Source organism: Epinephelus moara, chromosome 17 (assembly GCF_006386435.1).
Source record: "Epinephelus moara isolate mb chromosome 17, YSFRI_EMoa_1.0, whole genome shotgun sequence".
NCBI lineage: Eukaryota > Metazoa > Chordata > Actinopteri > Perciformes > Serranidae > Epinephelus > Epinephelus moara.
In genome coordinates, this window is record NC_065522.1 from 8,520,646 (window position 1) to 8,541,298 (window position 20,653).

Here is a 20,653-nt window from a genome sequence, read left to right on the forward strand (position 1 = left end):
GAAGCAGTCAGAGCTACAGGCTACAGTGAGGCTAAAAACAGAGTTCATATGACGTTTTTCGAAACAACTTTTTATGTCGCGGCTGCAGCACACTTGGATCACTACGGATGAGCAGTATGGAGATACTTTGTGGATTCAATTTTGTGCTCTTGGACGTTAGTCTGGGGCGCCGTCTACCATTAGGTGTACTAGCCGCTCCACCCGCCGATCTCCGCAAGGGATGTGAGCACTCTAAAACTTCACCAGGGCCTCCGTCGGCATATGGGTGAGTAGATAATGGCTGAATTTTCATTTTTGGGTGCACTATCCCTTTAAAGGAATAGTTCAACATTCTTGGTAAGAAGTTCATTCACTTTCTTGTCAAGTCAAGTCAGTTTAATTTACGCATATATTGCCTAATAGCATAAATCATGATTGTGGTTCAGGGGGCTTTACAATCTGTACAGTATACAACCCTGACCCTCGCTTTGGATAACTAAAAATTCACCCATCAAATAACAAGTTAATGGGGTTAAAAAAACTGGAAGAAACCATGGGAAGAGCAACAGAGGAGGGGTTCCTCTTCCAGGACTGACAGACATGTAATAGATGTCATGTACAGAATAGACCAACAGAATAAAATTACAAATTCATGTGACAAAATGACACACAGAATGCATTACATTTTTCTAAATGAATTCTGAATTTCATGACCTACTATGGACTTGAGAAGCAACATACACTGTCAGATGATCTTTTTATACCCTGATAAGAATGATATTGTAGACACATATAACATTGCAGACTAGTCTTGCACGGTATACCAGTACTAAAATAGTACCGCGGTACTAGAGTATTCCAAACGGTACTATACTGCATTTGGAAAATACCGGTACTTTGAAATTGATTCAATTCATTACTTTAGTTAATTTATTTTACTCATTTATGCACACAAACGCCTTTCTTGTTCCTATTGGAGCACAGATTGCACAAGTGGTGTGTATGACAACACCTGTATCAACATTCGCAGCTGGCGCACGTGAAAAAAGACAAGAGAAAGTCTGCCTCGCAAAGGGAGACAACACGAGACAACACAAACTTGGTGGAACATTTGAGTTACCAAACCGTGACGTCCGTACCGAGGTACTTACCGAACCATGATTTTTTTGGTACCGTTACACCCCTACTATTTATTGTTCTAAAGGTTTGTATCCAAAAGGACTTTTCCTTAGAAAAAGTACCGAAGAGTACCAAAAAGTATCAAAATTCATATTGGTATTGGTACTGAAACAAAGATTTTGGTATTGTGACAACACTATTGCAGACCAATGTGTTCGTCTGTGTTTACACATAATAATATAGTGTTGTAGTGTTAGAGTCAGAGTGCATAAGCCAGTTAGAATAGGTGAGTTTTGTGAAGGGATTTGAAGGATGTTATGCTGTCAGACTGTCGAATGTGTGGAGGTAGGGAGTTCCAGAGCCTGGGGGCAGTGCAGCTGAAAGCCCTGGCACCCATGGTGCTCAGGCGAGAGATGGGACTTGACTGTGGGTGATTTGATAATGTACTGTATAATTGTAGAACATTGAAAATCTGATATTAAAGCTCTGTTTGAAGTGGTTTTACTGGTCAGTGGCTTGTTACAGTCGCAGTTCACTGATCAATTAAAATCCTGAAAACATGTCACAACTTACCCAAGTAAAATAAATCCCTCCCAAATTAATTTTGATATAATCTATTATGCATGTGTTTGTGTGTGCTGCAGGTGTGGGCGTGGAAGGAGAATGTGTGGGAGAAGGAAAAGGGGACGCTGCTGGAGAGGTACACAGTGGAGCAGAGCAAACCATCAGCGGAGGGCGGGGGCGTCCTCTCTACCCTCACCATAAACAACGTGATGGAGTCTGACTTCCTGTCCACCTACAACTGCACGGCTTGGAACTCGTTTGGCCCAGGCACCATGATCATCACGCTGGAGGAGACCGGTGCGTTTTATGAATTCACTATTTGAAAATTTAATGAGCTAGGTAGCATACAGTTTTGTTTTCGTAAGATGTATTTGTTGCATTAAATTTTTGATTGTGCAGCTACTGACAGACATTTGCATTCTTGCATTCCCTCCATCTCTCTCTGTCTCTCTCTTATTCTCTCCTCCTCCTTTCAGATGAAGTCCCAGTGGGGATAATAGCTGGTGGGACAGTGGGCTCTACCATCCTCCTGTTCATCTTTCTACTGGTCCTCGTTCTGATCTTCTACCGGCAGCGCAAAGGCAGTGAGTCATACTCTCCATGTGCCTCACACATACATATAAAGACCACACCTGCATGTACAGTACAAGTGTCCATGTTTTTATTGGGGAATTATGGTTAAAATGTTCATCACCAGACCACATAACTTGCAGCAAACCAAATAAAATCAAACACCTAAAACTTCCTCTCCACCATATGGATGTGGGTCCCCTCTGAACTTGCTCTTCCAGCTCATGAAAACACACCAGCCACGATGCGTGTGTCCAGCTGTATTCAACCTTGCCGTGTTTTGCTTCCAGGTCGGCGCGGGGTCACGCTGGGTAAGCCCGACATCAAGGTGGAGACGATAAACAAGGAGACCCACAGCTTGGAGGAGGACTCCGGCAGCGTGTCCACGGCTTCGCGCATGGTCAAGGCCATGTACTCGGTGAGCAGCAGCGGGATATGTGTGCTTGGGCCGGACACTGTTTACACAGCCTGTAGTCTTAGAAAAAACCTCAGATTAACTCAGTAACCTCTCCCTATGCCGCACTGTACCTTTTGACTGAAAACAAGCTCTGTGTTTTCCCCTGCAATCGCTCCTTTTAACACTTTTAATTCCATTTTCTCTTTTCCTGTCATACTCTGTTGCCTCCTTCCCTCTTCCGTTTTGTTATGGCACCTTCTCTCCTCCTTTTTGTTTTTGTTTTGTTGTTTGACGGTTTAGTTTCTCCCCTCTGTGTCCTTCTCTCCTTCCAATCAGCCCTTTAAAGATGACATAGAGCTCAAGTCTGACCTCCGCAGTGACACCCTGGACACCCGCCAGGAGTATGACCTTAAGGTGAGCTCATTAAACACTCATTTATATCAAAGCAGGAAGTCTTCAAAATCTAAACAAACTCACTTTTTTCCTCCTGAAAGACTTACAAAATACAGAGAAGGTGTGCAATCACAGGTACAGAAAAGGGTAAAAATAAACCACCAGTATGTTCAATATAAAGGCAAAATTAACAAAACATTAATAATAAAATGATGCCAAAGTCAATGTGAGGTCTTGTGGAGTTCATTTTGGTGCAAGGTTTCATTCTAATTATATCTCAAAGGGCTGCAAATATCCTAATCATTACTGACATGGTGACTCTGAGTGATGACTTTCATCCAATGATGTACAGCGTTTCTTTTCTGGTGGAAGTGGTGCCACCCAGGATGACACTGAGAGTATCTACCAGACAGACATAGTCACATGTACTATACAATATTATTTTTTGAGAGTTTTGTGCTATAAATGAAGCTTCAGTCATTAATATTTAATCCCAACTGACCAGTGATTCATCTCAAAAATGTTTGTTTCACTTCTGTAACAGAAATTGCTACTTCACTTCCCCTGAAAAGGACTGGATTTCATATTTAAATGTGATGCTTCAGTCTGATATATGTTTTAAAAAATGAAGTTAAAATTCAATTTAAAAAAAAATCCAAATTGTTATTTTTTAATTTCATGCTTAACCCTCTAGAGGGCGCACATGTGCATCTGAAATAGGCAGAGGAAGACAAAGAGGAGGGAGTCCAGTCTGGTTTTTGATAGTGGATTGTACAAGTCAAACTTTGATGCAGGGTTAATGCCAAAACCGGGCGTCTACAAGTCCTTAAAAGAATCCTTAAATATCTTAAATTCAGTTTTATAAATATTAGACCTTAAAATCATTAAATACACTTAAATTTGTGAGTTCTTAAACGACATAAACATTTTATCTAATTTCATTTATCCATCTTTTTATCATCTTTTGGTCAAAAGGAGTGGAAATCCACATTTCTGGTCTTTTTCCTTTATGCCTCCACTTACCAGTTGACAAAATATAGATTAACCTAACTTAATCTAATAACCATATTCCTACATAAAACTTACCTCTGCGTGTGACCGTATAACTTACCTGTAATGCTTGAATTGGAGAAGATGATTCGTCTAAAAATCTTAAGTCTTAAATTTGGTTAAAATGTATCTTGAAAAAGTCCTAAAAAGCATTGAATTTAAGTGTAGACACCCTGAAAAAGCAGAATCAAATTAGCAAATAAGTCCCAGTTCATTTAAACTGGAGAACAAACTGGTGTTTGGAACAACATCTGTAACAATTAAGCATTTTATAAAGCTTAAAATTCACTTTTTCTCTTTAAATGTTATTTTGTTTTATACATTAAAGGGGTACTTTTTCAGTTTTTAACCAACCTTGTGTTATACCAATGTGGGTAGCATGTGTAAATGAACTGTGGTGAACTTCCCTTCACCTTACCAGCACCCAGATCTCCCTGCTCACCACCTAGAGTCAGCGAAAATCCAGCAGATTATCGCTGACTCTAGGGGCTGTCGCTCTAACTAAAGCTTGTACTTCCACATTTTCGTATGCCCACCACCACAAACACAGAGTAGATCCCAATACCTTAACTGATGAGAGCAGTATATATACATGTGTATGTATATATATGTATATAAATTATTTAATAACCCAGAATATGATTATGGTGTCTTTTTAACACTGGAAATTATTTATTAGGCTAAATGTTTCACAGAAAATTTAAATTCTGTGACTCATCAACCCGACACACAGGAATGATCAGCCTCCCATGTGACTGAATGGAAATGACGATCACTGTTGTATAAAGTGTTTCTTGCAGACAGACACACTCTCTCTGACTTTGACTGTATCCATAATAAAAGTTAATGGGGGAAGTGACATTGTGAAAAGAAAAATCTTTCCAATAAATGAAGAAAGTTGTTTACTCTCCTTTTCTTGTTCAAATTTTTAACTAGATGGTGAATCAGAAACCAAATGGCAGTGATACACTTTAGTTTAATCTCTTATCTGTCCTCCCTCTGGACTGTAACTCCAGTGATGTTGTGATGCATCAGATTAGTCTGATCAGCTGCAGCATCCAATCAAAAGCTGATATTCAATAAGAAAGCCTGTGGGTTGGTAAAAGACTTCCGCGAAGGCTGTACTTGTGTATCCTTGCTTCTCTCCCCTCTGAAAGCCTCCTCTCTCCTCGACTCCTCCAAGTGCATTGAAGGAGTTGGGACGTCCTTCAATATGGCGGCTTCCAAGGATAGAGGAGTTGAGGAGGCATGTAGGGATGAACCCAAAGAGTGAAGAGGCAGATGGATAAAGAGAGACGCCACCCTCTCTCACTCAAACTAAGACCAAGTCAGATCAAACTGTAAAACTAAGCAGCACTTGTTTTCATCTTTCTACTACAGCCCAGTTTTATGAAAAGACAATCTTTCCAGCAGTGAATATTTCTGTTTCCTAATTTAGTGACCTTCACACTTAGTGTTGCACTCAATCTCTGTGAGAATATTAGAGCAGGATATGTAAGACAACAAATATTTTGCAGTTCAGACGGCCTCTCTTAAATTGCTGAAGCTCCTTTTGTCTTCTCCTCCCTTCCCTATCAGTCCAGCTTATGTGATTGTTAAGAATATTGTGTTCTTATAAAATAGAGACAAAACTATTCAAATTGGACCGAAACAAAAAGAAAAAAAGATAAAGGATGTTTAGGCGTACTCTGCCCATTCAGCTGGCATGAATCATTCATACATTTTGACACCGTGGGGCTGGGCTTAGGTGATGAATGCATTTTCACGCGTAAAGCTGCCAAAATGTTCTGCTGAAGCTCCCCCCCATGAATATTTTGTGAGGGCAAACACACCACCCCTCTAGCTGGAGTGCTGCCTCGGATCACTTTGAAGAAACACAGACATGAATCCACCCCAGGAGATGGTTAGATCACCCCGACAACAGCCTCAGCCAGACTGTTTTTTTTTTTCCTCCCCGCCGCCTGAAGCACCAAAGCAGTGAAACAAAGTTGGATGGGGGGAGCAGTCGGGTACATGAGAGACAATGAGATGGCAGAATGATGTCGGAAATAATGGTAGAGCAAGATGAAGTGGGTGTAGTGAGCAAGGAGAGCGTCCTTGCTTCACCCAGACAATCTGGGACCAACATGCATGTTGGCAGGGATCCACCCTACTGCTGGAGAGGCCTCAAGATAAACATGGATGCTTCAACTCATGGAAGCTTTGAGCACAAATGGACAAAACTTGAGTTTCTGTTTGTTTGTTTTGTGCTTTCTTTTTGTTAACTGGTCAAAAAAAATCTCTTATTATTATCATTTGTATGCTAAAGTACATTCATTTCTTGTATACAAACCATAAAAACAGTATACTATGAAAGCTGGTATTAGTATACACCATAGACTGAGATGACAGCTCCCCAAAAGTGAAGCCAAAACATCTTGATTGCCCGCTGGTGGCTGGCTGCAGTGTAAATCATAAACCCTGCCCCCTCCACATAAGCAGATGGGACCTGGGCCTAACTTAAGAATCAAATTAACATGAAATAAATTTGTCCCAAAGATGGTTTCTGTCATTTTAGGCATCACACTAATGTACGTTCAAGTGTTCCTTTTCCTTATAACATTGGTTTTAATTAGTTCTTTGATGCTATAAAAAGGGGATTTGGTGTCATGATCGACAGCTGTGTGCGCCCATCAGTGTGCTCAACTGGTCAGACAATACCACTGAGGTCGCTACGGCGTAGACTCTGGTTCTTAAATGACGTCATCAACACAAGATGGCTGCGATTTTGGCTTCATTTTTTGACAGTGGGAGGAAATGGAGATGTGTCGTCCATTTTATTGGTACAATAAGGCAGGGTTGTGACAACTCATTTTAGTTCATGGGCCACAAACAAACGAATTTGATCTTGAGTGGTCTGGACCAGTAACAGAATCACATGATAACATATAAATGACAACATCCTAATCTGTTCTCTTTCTTTCACTGTGCAATATATTTAGATTTCATCATTATGCCATAGGATTTATTAAAAAGCCACAAGGTGTACAGGAGTTCAAGATTGCACCCTGTTAACATTTACCAACACTGTCTTTTAAAAGTTGATGGGTTAAAAGCACATGAAAGATCTTTTGAATGTTGGAATCACTTAAGAGGCTGCCCTGGGATGCCAGTCTTGGTGCGTTATTCTTACAGTTGTAACATGTAATTTGCCCGTGCAGTTAGTGTCATTGGAATTTTTGCTTACATAGTGATTTGCATGCATATCTGAAAAGAGACTTAGAGTCTGATCTCAAGCAGCTGAGTCACAAAAAAAAGAGAGCAAACTGCCCTCACAGCACAATCTGAAGGAATCTGGACCTGGACGCTGACCAGCTCCAGACACACAGTTAACCCTGACCTCTGACCTTCTACAAGAGAATATCTCTTTGGGGATCAGGAAGGAACAAAACATTATTATTATAGAAGCCTTCTGACCCTAAGATCTATATACAGACCAGCCCAGTCGCTAGAAGGAAATCAATTGTTACTCTTGTATGTTTCATACATATTATATCAACGTCCCTAAAGTGTCATAGTGTATGAACTGACTTTGTAATCACGAGATGGAGGGGATGGTGGATGGCGTGGGACCAAGGCAAGACGCCTGCCAAGCTGCAGACCACTGTTCAAAACCAACAAACCTGATTGTTTTTAAGCATGTCATTGCGACATTTCCAACAGCTCTTAGCCACCAAACATGGGTGTTTTTTTACCAAGACAATGCTGCGTTCCCAGCCGAGGTATTGCCACAAAGAGTGGTTGTTTTTACAGAGGCATTGCTGTGTCTTCCGGTGACTTTTAGCACCCAAAATGGGTTTTTCAAGCTAAAACATGATCTTTTCCAAACATAACCGCATGTTTTTTGTACCTAAACATAAACACACGTCAACCAAGTGTTCTTGAACGTATCTGCTAGATAATAACATACAAATGTAACATTTCCATCGTTCACACAAACATACAATGTCAACATTTATTCTGGTGATGGGATGCACTGGCATTTAGATTTGTATCCCCCTCGTTATATCTTATTTTAATGTTCACTCTATGTTGTCTCTTGCTGTTTGTCTCTTCAGGACCCCACCAATGGCTACTACAACGTGCGAGCCTCCACCCATGATGAAGGCCGCCCGGCCTCCCGCTCCACCTTGCACTATTCTGACTACCGCTCCCCTGCAGGAACACCAGGGGGAGCTGCATCTATAAGCAGCAGTGCCGGAGGCTCAGGGGCCACAGCCAGTGGAGGAGCCCCTGGTCCCCCTGGCCCCCTCACCTCCCCTGGCCGCCCCCAGGCCTGTTACGACCCCCGGCCCCCCTCTAGACTTTCCCACATCAGCTACGCCCAGTTCAACACCTTCACGCGTGCGGGCCAGAGCCAGCAGCCCCCGCCTAACCCTGCCCCCGTGGCCAGCGACTTCCCGGGAGACTGCAGTCTCCTGGACTCCACTTCCCAGCTGGCCTACGACAACTACGGATACCCCTCGCATTACCAGACCTACCGCATGGGTTTCGCCCCGTCCAGCCTGGCCCCGTTGGAGGCTGGGCCATCCTATGAAATGTACGGGGTGGGATCTGGGGTGGGACCTGGGGTGGGACCTGGGGTGGGACCCGGGGTTGGGAGCCCCGGGGTCGGTGTGGGTCCCGGGGGTCCCGCTCCCTCGGGATCAGAGACTGGACTAGGGAAGTACGGCAGCTCCACTCGCTTCTCCTACACCTCGCAACACTCTGACTACTCCCACAGCCGACACACACAGAGGATGCAGACTCACGTGTGAGACAGAGAGACGCATAAACACCTCACAGTCTTAGCAGAGCATGAGGAAGCATCTTATAAATAGTGTCACATCTAAACACACACACAACCATAGATTTACACGCACACATTTTCGCACACGAACACGCCCTACTGAACACGACTACAGAAAAACCATCACACACACACACACACACACAGACGCACAGAGTCAGAAGACCATGCCCATGAGACAGGGAGGGTATGAGAAACACAGAGAGAGAGAAAGAGACGAGTGGAAAAGAAGGAGTTTTAGTGAGACAGGGAAGGGAAATTCCACACAATTTTGAATTCCCTCACTCCCGATGTGTTTGTATATCCGAGCTCTGAAAGAGCGGACGGCGCAAGTCACAATCAAGACTGGGAAAAGAGCAAGAACCAGAGAGAGGACAAAAGATCACAGATCTTCGGAGCCCCATAGCTTTTGCTATGAACTGACTTTGTAAATGATGAGAGAGAACGTCTTAAGGCAAAACTGGCTGACTGTCAAATATGGTACACGCCGATCGGGAGAAACCTCAACCAGTGGAAGTCATTTCTGGCCGCCATTTTATAAATTTTTTTGCTGGTTGTCTTATTCAGTGATCATAGAGCACATATATATAGCATCCCAGAATGCCCTTGTGTACAGTGGTACATGCCATCATGCCTGTTAGGCGGCGTGCGGGAGTATGTTGGGGGCCGGGGTGGGGTCGGGAGGGTTGTCATCATTTTGCACTGCATCGACAGTATTCATGCTTAGACGTCCCTTATCTATATCTGTGTAATGTCTTTTTATTTGCACACCAGACTAGAGCTTTGTATTCTATTTTTTAACATTACAGAATTATTTTTGTCAATGTAAAACATGTAATGTGTATGTATGGACCAAAAGTTTGAGCCCACTTTAACTCGGGCGTTCGCCTGGGTGATTCCACTGAGTGAAAAGTTGTGTCAACAGCAGAGCCTGAATTCAGAAGGGTGTATCAGTGTACAAAAGAAACCTAGTGCCAAGTGTTCATGTTGTTCTTCACCTTAGACCATGTATATGCAGTAGAAGCTCCTTCTATTGGTGACTGTTGCTTTACAAACCAGGCTTGGGGCCTTGAGTCATTCCCAGACATTTTCGTAGGCTGGAGCCTTTTTCTCAGAGCTCCTAACTACAAGCTTGGTGCAGACAGAGAGAGAGAAAAACACAGATGTTGGGTTTAGAACTGAGTGGCCTTATAGGGGAACATGTCGTACATTTCCATTTTGAATCATTCCTCATCGTCTGTCTGCCAAAACGGCCGGAGGAGAATGTGTATGGAGAGGTTCAATGAAGGCTTGTCCACAATATTGACATGTAGTAGTGTATGACTGCGAGTGAGTGGGTGTGCGAGTGTGAGAGAGAGAGAGAGAGAGAGATCAAGAGGGAGTGTGTGGGCATTGGCGCGCACATCGATTTGTACAGTGTGTTTGTATAGATGTGTGAATGACTGCGCGTGGATGGGAAGCATACTGTAAACACGCAGCGCCCAACTCAAGCGCGCACGCGGCTATTGTATGCATGTCCGTGTGTATACAGTATGTGTGCGTGTGTGCATGTCTGTGTCTAAGTGTGCGGGTGTGTGTTTCAGTATATGTCCATATCATTTCTCTCACAATCCTGTTACAGTACTTTTATACCTCTGGTAGGACTGTATCCTGTATTATTGTGTCTTTGAATTTAGAAAAATCCAATGTTTATCTTATTGTACTGTTCTTCGTAGCAGAGACAACTGTTCAAAAGATGTACAACGAACGTTATCAAACTCTCATTTTTTAATTTCATTATCTTCAATATTTTTTAAAAATGGTATGTAATTATTTTTCCACAGTATTACATAAATAAAAGCACTGTTTTTTATAATAAAAAAAAAGCGGAGTTTGTCATCTTTGGACAGAAGGGCTAAAATGGACAAGTTCACCAGTTTCAGCTGGGATGGAGACTACATTTTAAGTCTTTGTTTTATGATTAGACAGAGCAGTATGAGGTATAATATCAATTTGAAATATACCTTTAATACCTGATATTCTGATTAATTTTATCCATGTTTCTTCATGACAAATTCACAGCATGGGCTCCAAAAAGTAAGCAATAGAAACTACTGTCAGGTATGTGATCGCAGGGTCTTCTAAAGATAAAATAGGGGCTTCATTCTTTAAAGCTACAGTAGGTGACTTTATTATGAAAAAAATCTTTTTGTGATATTTGCTGAAACTGTCACTATATCCTGAGAGTTGTACATGAAACATATAATCTTTGAGGAATGTATGTTCCTATGGCTCCTCCTAGTGCTCCTAATGGCATTTGCAAGAGTCTGCTGCTCCTGAATGAAAACAACCAATCAGAGCTGAGGAGTCTCCTACAGTGTCAATTACTGCTTGTGCACATACTGTGGGGCCAACAACAGCATACATGGCAAAGACAAGTTAACATTATAACACAGATGATGAAAAGCAGGCTAAAAAGAAAGAGTCAAGGAAGGCCTAGACACACCAGACATCAGACATCAAAGAAATAGTGGCGATCAACGCCCACTGTTGCATCCCCTAAGTTGCAAAAAGTAGCACCTGAACACACCACAAAGACTGCAGCTAACGGCCAACTAGCATGTACAATCTGCGCCTGCATGAGAGGAAGTAACCCTTCACACTAGCAGGTAATAGTACTCTGTACAGCTGACCATCGGCTTGGTGTGTCAGGGCCCTTACACCAAGCCTGATGTAAAACCAGAGTAAACATTGGGGCAGCTTTTCCGAGGTGGAGAGAGCTACAAGACCTAAAAGGATTTGCTCTGGCTCAGTTTAACTCTTTCATTTTAGCTTGCTATCAGGCAGAAGTCTTCTACAATATACTTGACTTTGCCATGTATGCTGTTGTTGGCAGCACAGCTTCTGCATAAGACTCCTCCTGGCTCCAATTGGTTATGTTTGTTCATCATTTCCACAGACTATCTGTCCCATGCACTACTGTCAAAATACAGTGACAGATTCAGCAAATATGATAAAAGTTTGTTGTTTTTTAAAATAAAAGTTACTGTAGCTCTAATAAAATAATAATAATATGTGTGTCATGTCGCCACCCCATATAAAGATTGTGTTGATCGCCAATAGAAAATTGTAGGCAGAGGCAGAAGTAAGTTTTTTTTAAAGTATTTATAACAGAAAAAACACAAAATGGAGCCTGGGAAATTCAACAAAACTAAATTAAGATGAAGCAAAAAAGAACAAGTAGAAGAAAAACACTAATGAAAGCTGCAGCCCCACAGCAAGCTGCCACTTCCTTCCTCCCCCTACTCCACTGAACAACAGCCTCAACTAACTGGGACCCAAGTAAGTATAGGATGAGTTAAACAGAGAGCAAATGTCAGAAACATAAAAATAATTCATGAAACATTGATGTAAGTTTTCCCAGTTACAAGAAGTCCTATACTTTATGTACGGGGAAACTCCGATAGGTGGCAGACACACGGGTAATGCACGCAATGCGCCTTTAAAACAACAAAAGAAGAAACTCCTCTACGTCATTGGCCAGAGGTTGTGTAGCAGCCAAGATGGCGGCCACGATGTTGAGGTCGCTTACCAAACTAGGACGTCCTTCAACAAAAATAATATTAAATAATAACTTACTGAGCCCAGGCTGTACTGTCGTGCAAAACAGGTAAGATAATGAAAATATAAAACGGGTCGCCTCGTGTGAACACTGTACTACCAGCCGTCTTAGCTCGAGCTTCACATAAATCTGCACACTGATATGCTAATGTTAGCATAAAGCTAAATAAGCCGACATGGTCTCTTCGAAATAACAGTAATAATATTCTGCTACAATTTGTACTCTGTATGAATGGAACACGTCTTTACAATGTACACATGTACCGTTAGTTGGCTGTTTTAGCAATGTCATTCTTTAAGGTCGTGCATGTTGCAGATTAATATTAGCTTGCCTGCTGTTTACGTGTTACCTAAGCTGTAATAACTGTTAGCAGTCTGATTAGCTAGCATGTGTAAGTGATTATCACACTGGTTGTGTACATTATTTGTAGTATTGTAATTGCAGTGCTAAGTATTCTCCATATTTTACAGCAGTAATAAACAAAACCGCTTTGTTAGGAGGCCATAAATCAAACTACATCTTAGTTAGCCTAGCCTATGTTGAACACTAAGTAGTGTCTGATGGAATCATTCTAGCTTAATGCAAGACCTGTAACGTAGATGGCACTTAAGTGAAGAAAACTTGCTTTTTATAAACTACTTCCCATAATTAAGATTAGTTTGAAGGTCTCTGAAATGGTCCTACTACCTTCATGTGCTGATTATGTAGTACCATAGTCAAGGGGACTTGGAAATAAAGGGTTGCTATTGATGTACTCTGCCCCCATAGGAGGTCTACATATGCATGAGTTAAAACTTTTAAAAGCAGCCATATGCGTACTGCAATAACTAGCATTATTTAACAGACCCTGTTAATACAAGCATGACCCATATTTCTGCTGTGCGTGTCTCCCCTATGAGCCATATCAGTTGTCAGGTTGACATGCACAACAGTGTAGCCCAGATCATCACCCTTTCTAAATAGGCTAATCAGATTAAAGCCTGGCTACATGCAAGGAGTGTAGGAGGTGACACCTACCTGGCACTAGAATGCTTTTTGTTATGCATCTGCTGTCTTCCGGTTCAAACTGGACGGTTTACTTACACAGCCTTTCCATGTAAATATTCTGTTTTCCACAGGCAGAAACAATGGCAGCCAGATGTGGAGTGGACAGAGCAGTTTGCCGGTGCAGTGATGTACCCAACTGCCTTAAATGAGAAATGGGTCCCACCCCCATGGAATGGTAACATCTACACACTGTCACACGTATAGGGCTGCTAGTTAAAGGATTTTTGTTCCCCACTAACCACTTACTTTTTTAATTCTTCACTTAGATCAAAAGGCAAATGTGAAGTGATGAGTTGCTAAGATAGTGTGAAAGCTAACAACATTCTTTCTTCCTTCGATCAACACATATACAGGCATACATACTTATATATACTATAACACATTAACACACATTGCAGACGGCCCACTTGCCCAGCACCTACAAATGTGTGCTCATCTGATTTCTCTGATAACTTAATCTGTGCTCATCTTATTTCTGATCCAGACCTTCAGAAGGTTCTTACAAGAAGCCAAATCATTCACAGAGATCCCCCCCTCTCCAAAACAAATAGACCCAGTGATTTAAACTGGGAAAAAGACTGAATAATGCAGTTTCATGTCACAAATCAATGTTTCCCCAGCGCAGTTTGACAAGTCAGAGATGGGCGCTGGCCTAGCACCTACTAATCTGTGTCCACCTTTTTTTCTTAAAGTTTAAGCTCTAGATGTTTAAGAAGTTTTCCCAGAGAACCAAATTATCCAGAGGTCTCCTCCTCTTCTAAAGAATAAGATCTGGTGATTTAAACGGGTAAAGACACTGAATAAAGCAGTAATCGAAAAAAGAAAAAGAAAAATCAGTGTTTTTCCAACACTCATGGAGAGGCTGCTAATTACGGTGGCGGATGGGAAAACGCAAATGGCCCTATCTGAGCTAGTGTTTAGTTTGTCCGTTCTGGGTTACTGTGGAAACATGGCAGTGCAACATGGTGATATCCTTAGACGGGGAACCCGCTCACCATGTAGATATAAATTGCTCATTCTAAGATAATGAAAACACAGCCATCCACAGGTGATTGTACTCTAAAGAAAACTTACTTAGCATATTATATCCCGTTTTTGCCAATATAGCCACCTAAATCTTACACAAAACACATCTTATTCTCTTTCTGTTGCATATCTTGTAAATGTGAGAGCAAACTGAGAGAATAACCCTCCACGTAATATCTTTGGTGATCATGTCACTAGTACATTTCTGACTATACTTATTTATGGTACATATCAGACTTTGTATGTTGTCCCTTGTGTCAGTCCACCAGACTTAATTGAGATGAAGACAGGCATTCAGTGTCTGACTTTATATGTGACAAACTGTTTACATTCACGTAGTTCACTGGATTTAGCACTTGGGTGTTTGCCAATACATTGGGCAGCTTATTCTGTGCGTTTATGGCTACAAGTTTGACAATAAGAAATGCACTAACCCTACGAATGAGATCTGTTTGCTGGAATCTGGCCTGTGGTGCTACAATGGAGCCCAAATGAGCATTACACGCGATTAACTCTGCCCTGCCCTGTATTGTATTGTTTTGTTTTCCTCTTGCAGACAAAGATCCTCCTGCAGAGAAGGATGTGTCCAACCTGACCATCAACTTTGGTCCCCAGCATCCTGCAGCTCACGGCGTGCTGCGTCTCGTCTTGGAGCTTAGTGGAGAGTCTGTCAAGAAGTGTGACCCCCACATTGGCCTGCTTCACCGCGGCACAGAGAAGCTCATCGAGTACAAGACCTACCTGCAGGTATGTAACCACTTACAATATGTGTGAATAATGTTTCTGTATTCTCTCGCTCATATTTATTAGGCAGTGGTTTGAGTAGCTCATACTGTATGCATGCACTTATAGAAGATTTTAAAAATCGGGAAGTGTAAAATCAGTGATGTTCTTGGTTTTAACCAGGCTAAAAACAGCACTTGTGGATTCAGTAAATTGCAACACAACTTATTGCAAAATCCTGTTTTATTGAGGTCAACACAACAACATAGTGAGGAGAATGAGCTGGATTTACTGTGTAAAAAGGAGATGGTGTAAGAGTGAGAGAACACCTCAATCCCACACTTGAAAATGACAAAAATAAACTCCTGACGTCAATAGACTTGATCAGAGAATGAGAGGACATTCATCATGTGTTACATAATTCTTGGAATTCCCTTACCCAGTAGGCTTCAGTTCCTCTTCTCTTCATGCTACAGGCTCTGCCCTATTTTGACCGTCTGGACTATGTTTCCATGATGTGTAATGAGCAGGCCTACTCTCTGGCTGTGGAGAGGCTGCTCAACATCCAGGCTCCGCCCCGTGCACAGTGGATCAGAGGTACAGACAGACTGGAAGTGCTTATGTGTCTGCAGATTTTAAATCAAATGATTTAAGGCTTTAAAATGTCTCACATATATTTTTAGGGAAATTATTTCTCTGCCATTGGTGACAGACCTTCCTGTTACCTTTTTTTTGATGTACATATGGAATTATAAAGAACTGCTGTTCACATAATTCAGAATATTTCGGCAAATAAAAAGTACAAAGTAGCAAAAGTTGCTCATTTACATTTCCCAGGAGGATGTAAGGTGAAATTTAAATAACTTTTTTTGTCCATGAAAGCCTTATGATTTTCAGTTTACCCCAAAAGAGACAAAAAAAAAAGAAAATTGCAAGACTTCAAATTTGAGCAGCTGGAACCAGTGAAATGCTGTTATTTGCTTAAGAAAATGACTCAAAAACAATTCACTGATTTATTATTATTATTATTATTATTTTTAATTTTTATCTTTTTTGTGTGTCAACATACTCATCCACTTACCAGCTTTAAATGGTTGGGTGTTTTCTGTGTTGTGTTTGCAGTTCTGTACGGAGAGTTGACTCGCATCCTGAACCACATCATGGCCATTACCACGCACGCCCTCGACATTGGTGCCATGACCCCCTTCTTTTGGATGTTCGAGGAGAGAGAGAAGGTCAGAATCTGTCTGTCCTGTATTTTTTTTTAAAGCTTTTTTTCTCCAGGGGACGAGGCTGGTTTCAAACCTGCCTGTTCTCACAGTTCCTAAGAAACAGCTTTAAATTCACTGCTTATTCCTAAAAAAATCTGTACTAGTTAGCACATGTGCCAAAACACAAAATTACCATTTGTATATGAATTACTCATCCTATGTTACCTTGTTTTCTCACATGCTGCCACAGTGAACAGAGAATTCAAAAAGGCGAATATTCTTTATGAATTGAAGTGAACGAGGACCGCGTTCAACAACAGCAAAACTATATTACTTTTCCAGTCTTATGCTTAGTACTTTCCAAACAGGCAATTTCTGTAAAACGTTAAAACACCTCAACTATGAGTAGCGCACCCGGAGCATGCCTGAGCATACACATACCTATGACCTCCGCAACCGCCTGCTCAGGCATGGTAGTCAGCTGCGTATGAGACGTGTGTGAAATTGAAACATCTTAGCAAAAATGCATGCGTTCAAAGTTTTCTTCACGAACTGGGATGGGTATCCGTAAGATTTAGGTGATACTACTACTCGTACAGATACTGCTTAATGATGTTTTAATTAAACAAATTAAGAGCAGAATTAACACGGCTGTATTTCCTACGTATGTAAGTACAGTATATAAATTAAAAGTCTTTGAGGCTCCGACACAGAGAGCTCTCCTCTGGATTGAATAGCAAAATTGCATCAGTGACGAATGTCTTGATCTTATTGCAAGTTAGAAACGGAGTCAGTGAGATAAAAACGGTAAATGATAACATTTATATAACCTAAATAAACAAGATGTCTTCTGAATTTCTCCAATACCGAGAGCAGAACCGCTAACATCGGAGTGTATCAACACCAAGGCCTTTAGTATTTCGGCCCTGGGGCTTGTTTAATACCGGGTTTCAGGAAATACTCAGTGGAAAATGGACTACTTTTATTCCTCTAACTGTGTGACCCTTATTTCTTCCCAGATGTTTGAGTTTTATGAACGAGTGTCTGGAGCCAGAATGCACGCTGCGTACGTCAGACCCGGGGGTGTGCATCAGGTAGGTTCATTTTTATAACAAAATTAAGTTATCTCTTCGGGAGAATTTTGCTGCTATTCATGCTACAAAATGCAACAACAAAGGTGTATCAAGGATATGACGTGTAGATCACTTCACCGATCAGACTGTCATTAAAATGAGCATGGTCAGTGAAATTCTTCCATCCTTCGTGTGTTTCAGGATATGCCTCTTGGTCTGATGGATGACATCTATGAATGGTGCAAGAATTTCTCCATTAGAATCGATGAAGTAGAAGAGGTGAGTATAACTTCTCAAAATCTCTACAGGCTCTTGACGTGATAAGGTACGATAAGGATGTGGTGAAGATCTACCAGTGAACGTTCAAATCTGTTGGTTTTCCTCTATGCAGATGTTAACTAACAATCGTATCTGGAAGAATCGAACTGTGGATATCGGGGTGGTTACTGCTGAGGATGCCCTCAACTATGGCTTCAGGTAATCCATTAATGAAAGTGGGGGAAAAAAAACCTCACCTTCCCCCCAACTGCCTTTTATGAAATGCACAAACATTAGAGTTAGTTTAAATGAGCAGCAATGTGTATAAGCTGTGATATTCAACATGTCTCCCCTTGCCCCTCCACCAGTGGAGTGATGCTGCGAGGGTCAGGCATCAAGTGGGACCTGAGGATGTCCCAGCCGTATGACAAGTATGATGAAGTGGAGTTTGACGTCCCCATTGGAAGCAGAGGAGACTGCTATGACAGGTAAAAGATTAGCAAGTGTCTGCAGTTTTTTTAAGGGTGCCTTCAGTTTCACTTTTATGCCCCCTTTTCTGTCTCAGCTCAGGGGCCTGTTTCACACTTATTTGCTACAGGAAGCTGTGACTCATGACATGAAGTTATTTCCTGTTGCATCATCACCAACATCACCTGTATCTGTAGCTTACAGCTGTTTTCTGTGTGTGTGTGTGTGTGTGTGTGTGTGTGTGTGTGTGTGTGTGTGTGTGCGTGTGCGCGCGTGCGCGTGCGTGTGCGTGTGTGGGGTCCAGGTATCTGTGCAGAGTGGAAGAGATGCGGCAGTCCCTCCGGATCATGCACCAGGCACTCAACAAGATGCCAGAAGGAGAGATTAAGGTGGATGATGCCAAAGTTGCTCCACCCAAGAGGTCTGAGATGAAGGTGAGCTGAATGGAGACACTTAAACCTCCCTCACATTATTTTTTTCCTTTTTTCGTCTCACTCTGTTAGATGGTTTCATTACACCTGCGGGCTGTTAAATCTTGAAAGTGTTGTACCCTTTTTCCTTTCTGGATTTCCCCCTGTGCTTCATCACTTGTGTGTGTTCATTAAATTTCAGTGTTGCCACTAATTTGTCTTCACAGCACCCTCTTTACAGAATTAGGCCAGTTCTGCTGTCAGGTGCACTTTAATTTGGCTGCCCATGAGGCTGGAAATCACTTTTGAGTTCACCTCAGTGTTAACATTTCACATTTCAGTCAACACGCACAGTTTGTGTGCTTCATTTTCAAAACCGATGCTAGCAGGTTTTATGTACTCCTTTGTCCTAGATGTCCATGGAGTCTCTGATCCACCACTTTAAACTGTACACAGAGGGCTACCAGGTGCCCCCAGGGGCCACATACACAGCTGTGGAGGCACCCAAGGTGAGACAACTCAGGATATGTTTAACACTTCTGTATAAAATTGCCTTTTTGCTATTTTAGTAGAAGTAGATTTAACCCAGCAAACAAAAAGTGTATGACTCTGTAGATCCTTAGCATGCAGAAGATTGTTTTTGAGACTTAATTAATAGGGAGGTCTTTGTCGGGCCTTTAGGGACTTGTTGTGATGTAATATGCTTACTAGAATGTATTTGTGTGTGTGCCTCTGTGTCGCTTGCAGGGAGAGTTTGGTGTTTATTTGGTGTCAGACGGCTCCAGCAGACCCTATCGCTGCAAGATCAAAGCTCCTGGATTCGCTCACTTGGTGTGCACTTAAAACTTCACAAGACACTGTGAAATATTAAACACACCGGGTATCAATTATTCAGCACGTTTAACGGCTTGTCCTTAAGGCTACTTTTAGTTCATTAAGTAGATTTTATAAAGTACTATAGAACCATTTTTAAAAGCGTACAGAAACACCCCCCCCTCCTCCCTCTCCCTCCCTCCTTCCTGCTCATATCTTAGCTCATGGGTACATGAACTGCTGTTAACGTCGTTATTTGAATTTTGGTCTTCAAGGCTAAAAATGTCTTTAAAGTTGCATAAACAAACTATTAGAGTAGTTATTGCATTAACTTGAGGCTATAATCCCATGAATTATGAATATTCAGTTTTATAAGAGCTCATGTGGCCTAGAATAGCGTTAGCTGGTCTTCTGAATGTTAATAAATGTTTTCTTCTTTCTAGGCTGGCCTGGATAAAATGGCCAAAGGACACATGCTGGCTGATGTTGTGGCCATTATTGGTAAGAAAGCGATTATTGCTCAAGAATCCAGCTTCAAAAGGGCAATACTTCAATATAAAAATGTTGTCTTCTGTGTGAAATTATTTAAGTTATATATATATATATATATATATATATATATTCTTTTTAAGTTATATATATATATATATATATATATATATATTCTTCTTCTTTCAACAGGTACACAGGACATAGTGTTTGGCGAAGTTGACCGTTAACATCATGCTGCTCGTGTGTTGGTTCCCTGAAGAGGAGAATTCAGTCTCTCCTTCATACATCTGTTAGTCAGCTTCTCTTCCTGTTCTCTATTCACTGTAGTGAGGCTTTTGACAGATGATCATAATCAGTGATGTACAATGCCCAAATAATCCTAATAAATATTTTATGACCAAACAGCAGAGCAGTGACTTGTATTTTTCCACCATCATGTTTGAGCAGGGTGGTTTTGTTAACATTTGTAAGATCTTCACACTGTTTTTTTTCCATTTCCTTCACTTGTCTGAAAATCAAGTATTAAACATGACAGCAGAGACCAAAGCCTCGATGTATGTCCTTCCTCTGGTTGGTGTTAGAAGGGGGAGTGGTCTGATGAGATCTGAGACAAATGGACTTAGAGCTCAGA

At 41.5% G+C, this 20,653-nt stretch overlaps 2 protein-coding genes across 4 annotated transcripts in view; both read left to right on the forward strand.

Moving 5' to 3' along the window:
* Positions 1 to 10,747, forward strand: part of kirrel1a (kirre like nephrin family adhesion molecule 1a) — a 46,912-nt gene extending 36,165 nt beyond the window's left edge. The window contains exons 11-15 of one of the 3 annotated variants that reach the window (XM_050067071.1): positions 1,743 to 1,959; positions 2,139 to 2,246; positions 2,523 to 2,650; positions 2,930 to 3,043; positions 8,170 to 10,747. In XM_050067071.1, coding sequence (XP_049923028.1) covers positions 1,743 to 1,959; positions 2,139 to 2,246; positions 2,523 to 2,650; positions 2,930 to 3,043; positions 8,170 to 8,868 — 1,266 coding nt within the window. In that variant the 3' untranslated portion in view covers positions 8,869 to 10,747. The remainder of the gene's footprint in view (positions 1 to 1,742; positions 1,960 to 2,138; positions 2,247 to 2,522; positions 2,651 to 2,929; positions 3,044 to 8,169) is intronic. The other 2 variants (XM_050067073.1, XM_050067072.1) reach the window with 2 other exon arrangements.
* A 1,668-nt stretch (positions 10,748 to 12,415) lies between these two features.
* On the forward strand, positions 12,416 to 20,424 carry ndufs2 (NADH:ubiquinone oxidoreductase core subunit S2). Its single transcript, XM_050067082.1, has 14 exons — positions 12,416 to 12,549; positions 13,620 to 13,723; positions 15,131 to 15,321; positions 15,774 to 15,894; positions 16,420 to 16,532; positions 17,528 to 17,602; positions 17,783 to 17,860; positions 17,973 to 18,058; positions 18,208 to 18,327; positions 18,612 to 18,741; positions 19,131 to 19,226; positions 19,465 to 19,548; positions 19,974 to 20,031; positions 20,212 to 20,424. Exons 1-14 carry the CDS (start codon positions 12,443 to 12,445, stop codon positions 20,247 to 20,249), a joined length of 1,401 nt encoding a protein of 466 aa, XP_049923039.1. The 5' UTR covers positions 12,416 to 12,442; the 3' UTR covers positions 20,250 to 20,424.
* The last annotated feature ends 229 nt before the right edge of the window (positions 20,425 to 20,653 follow it).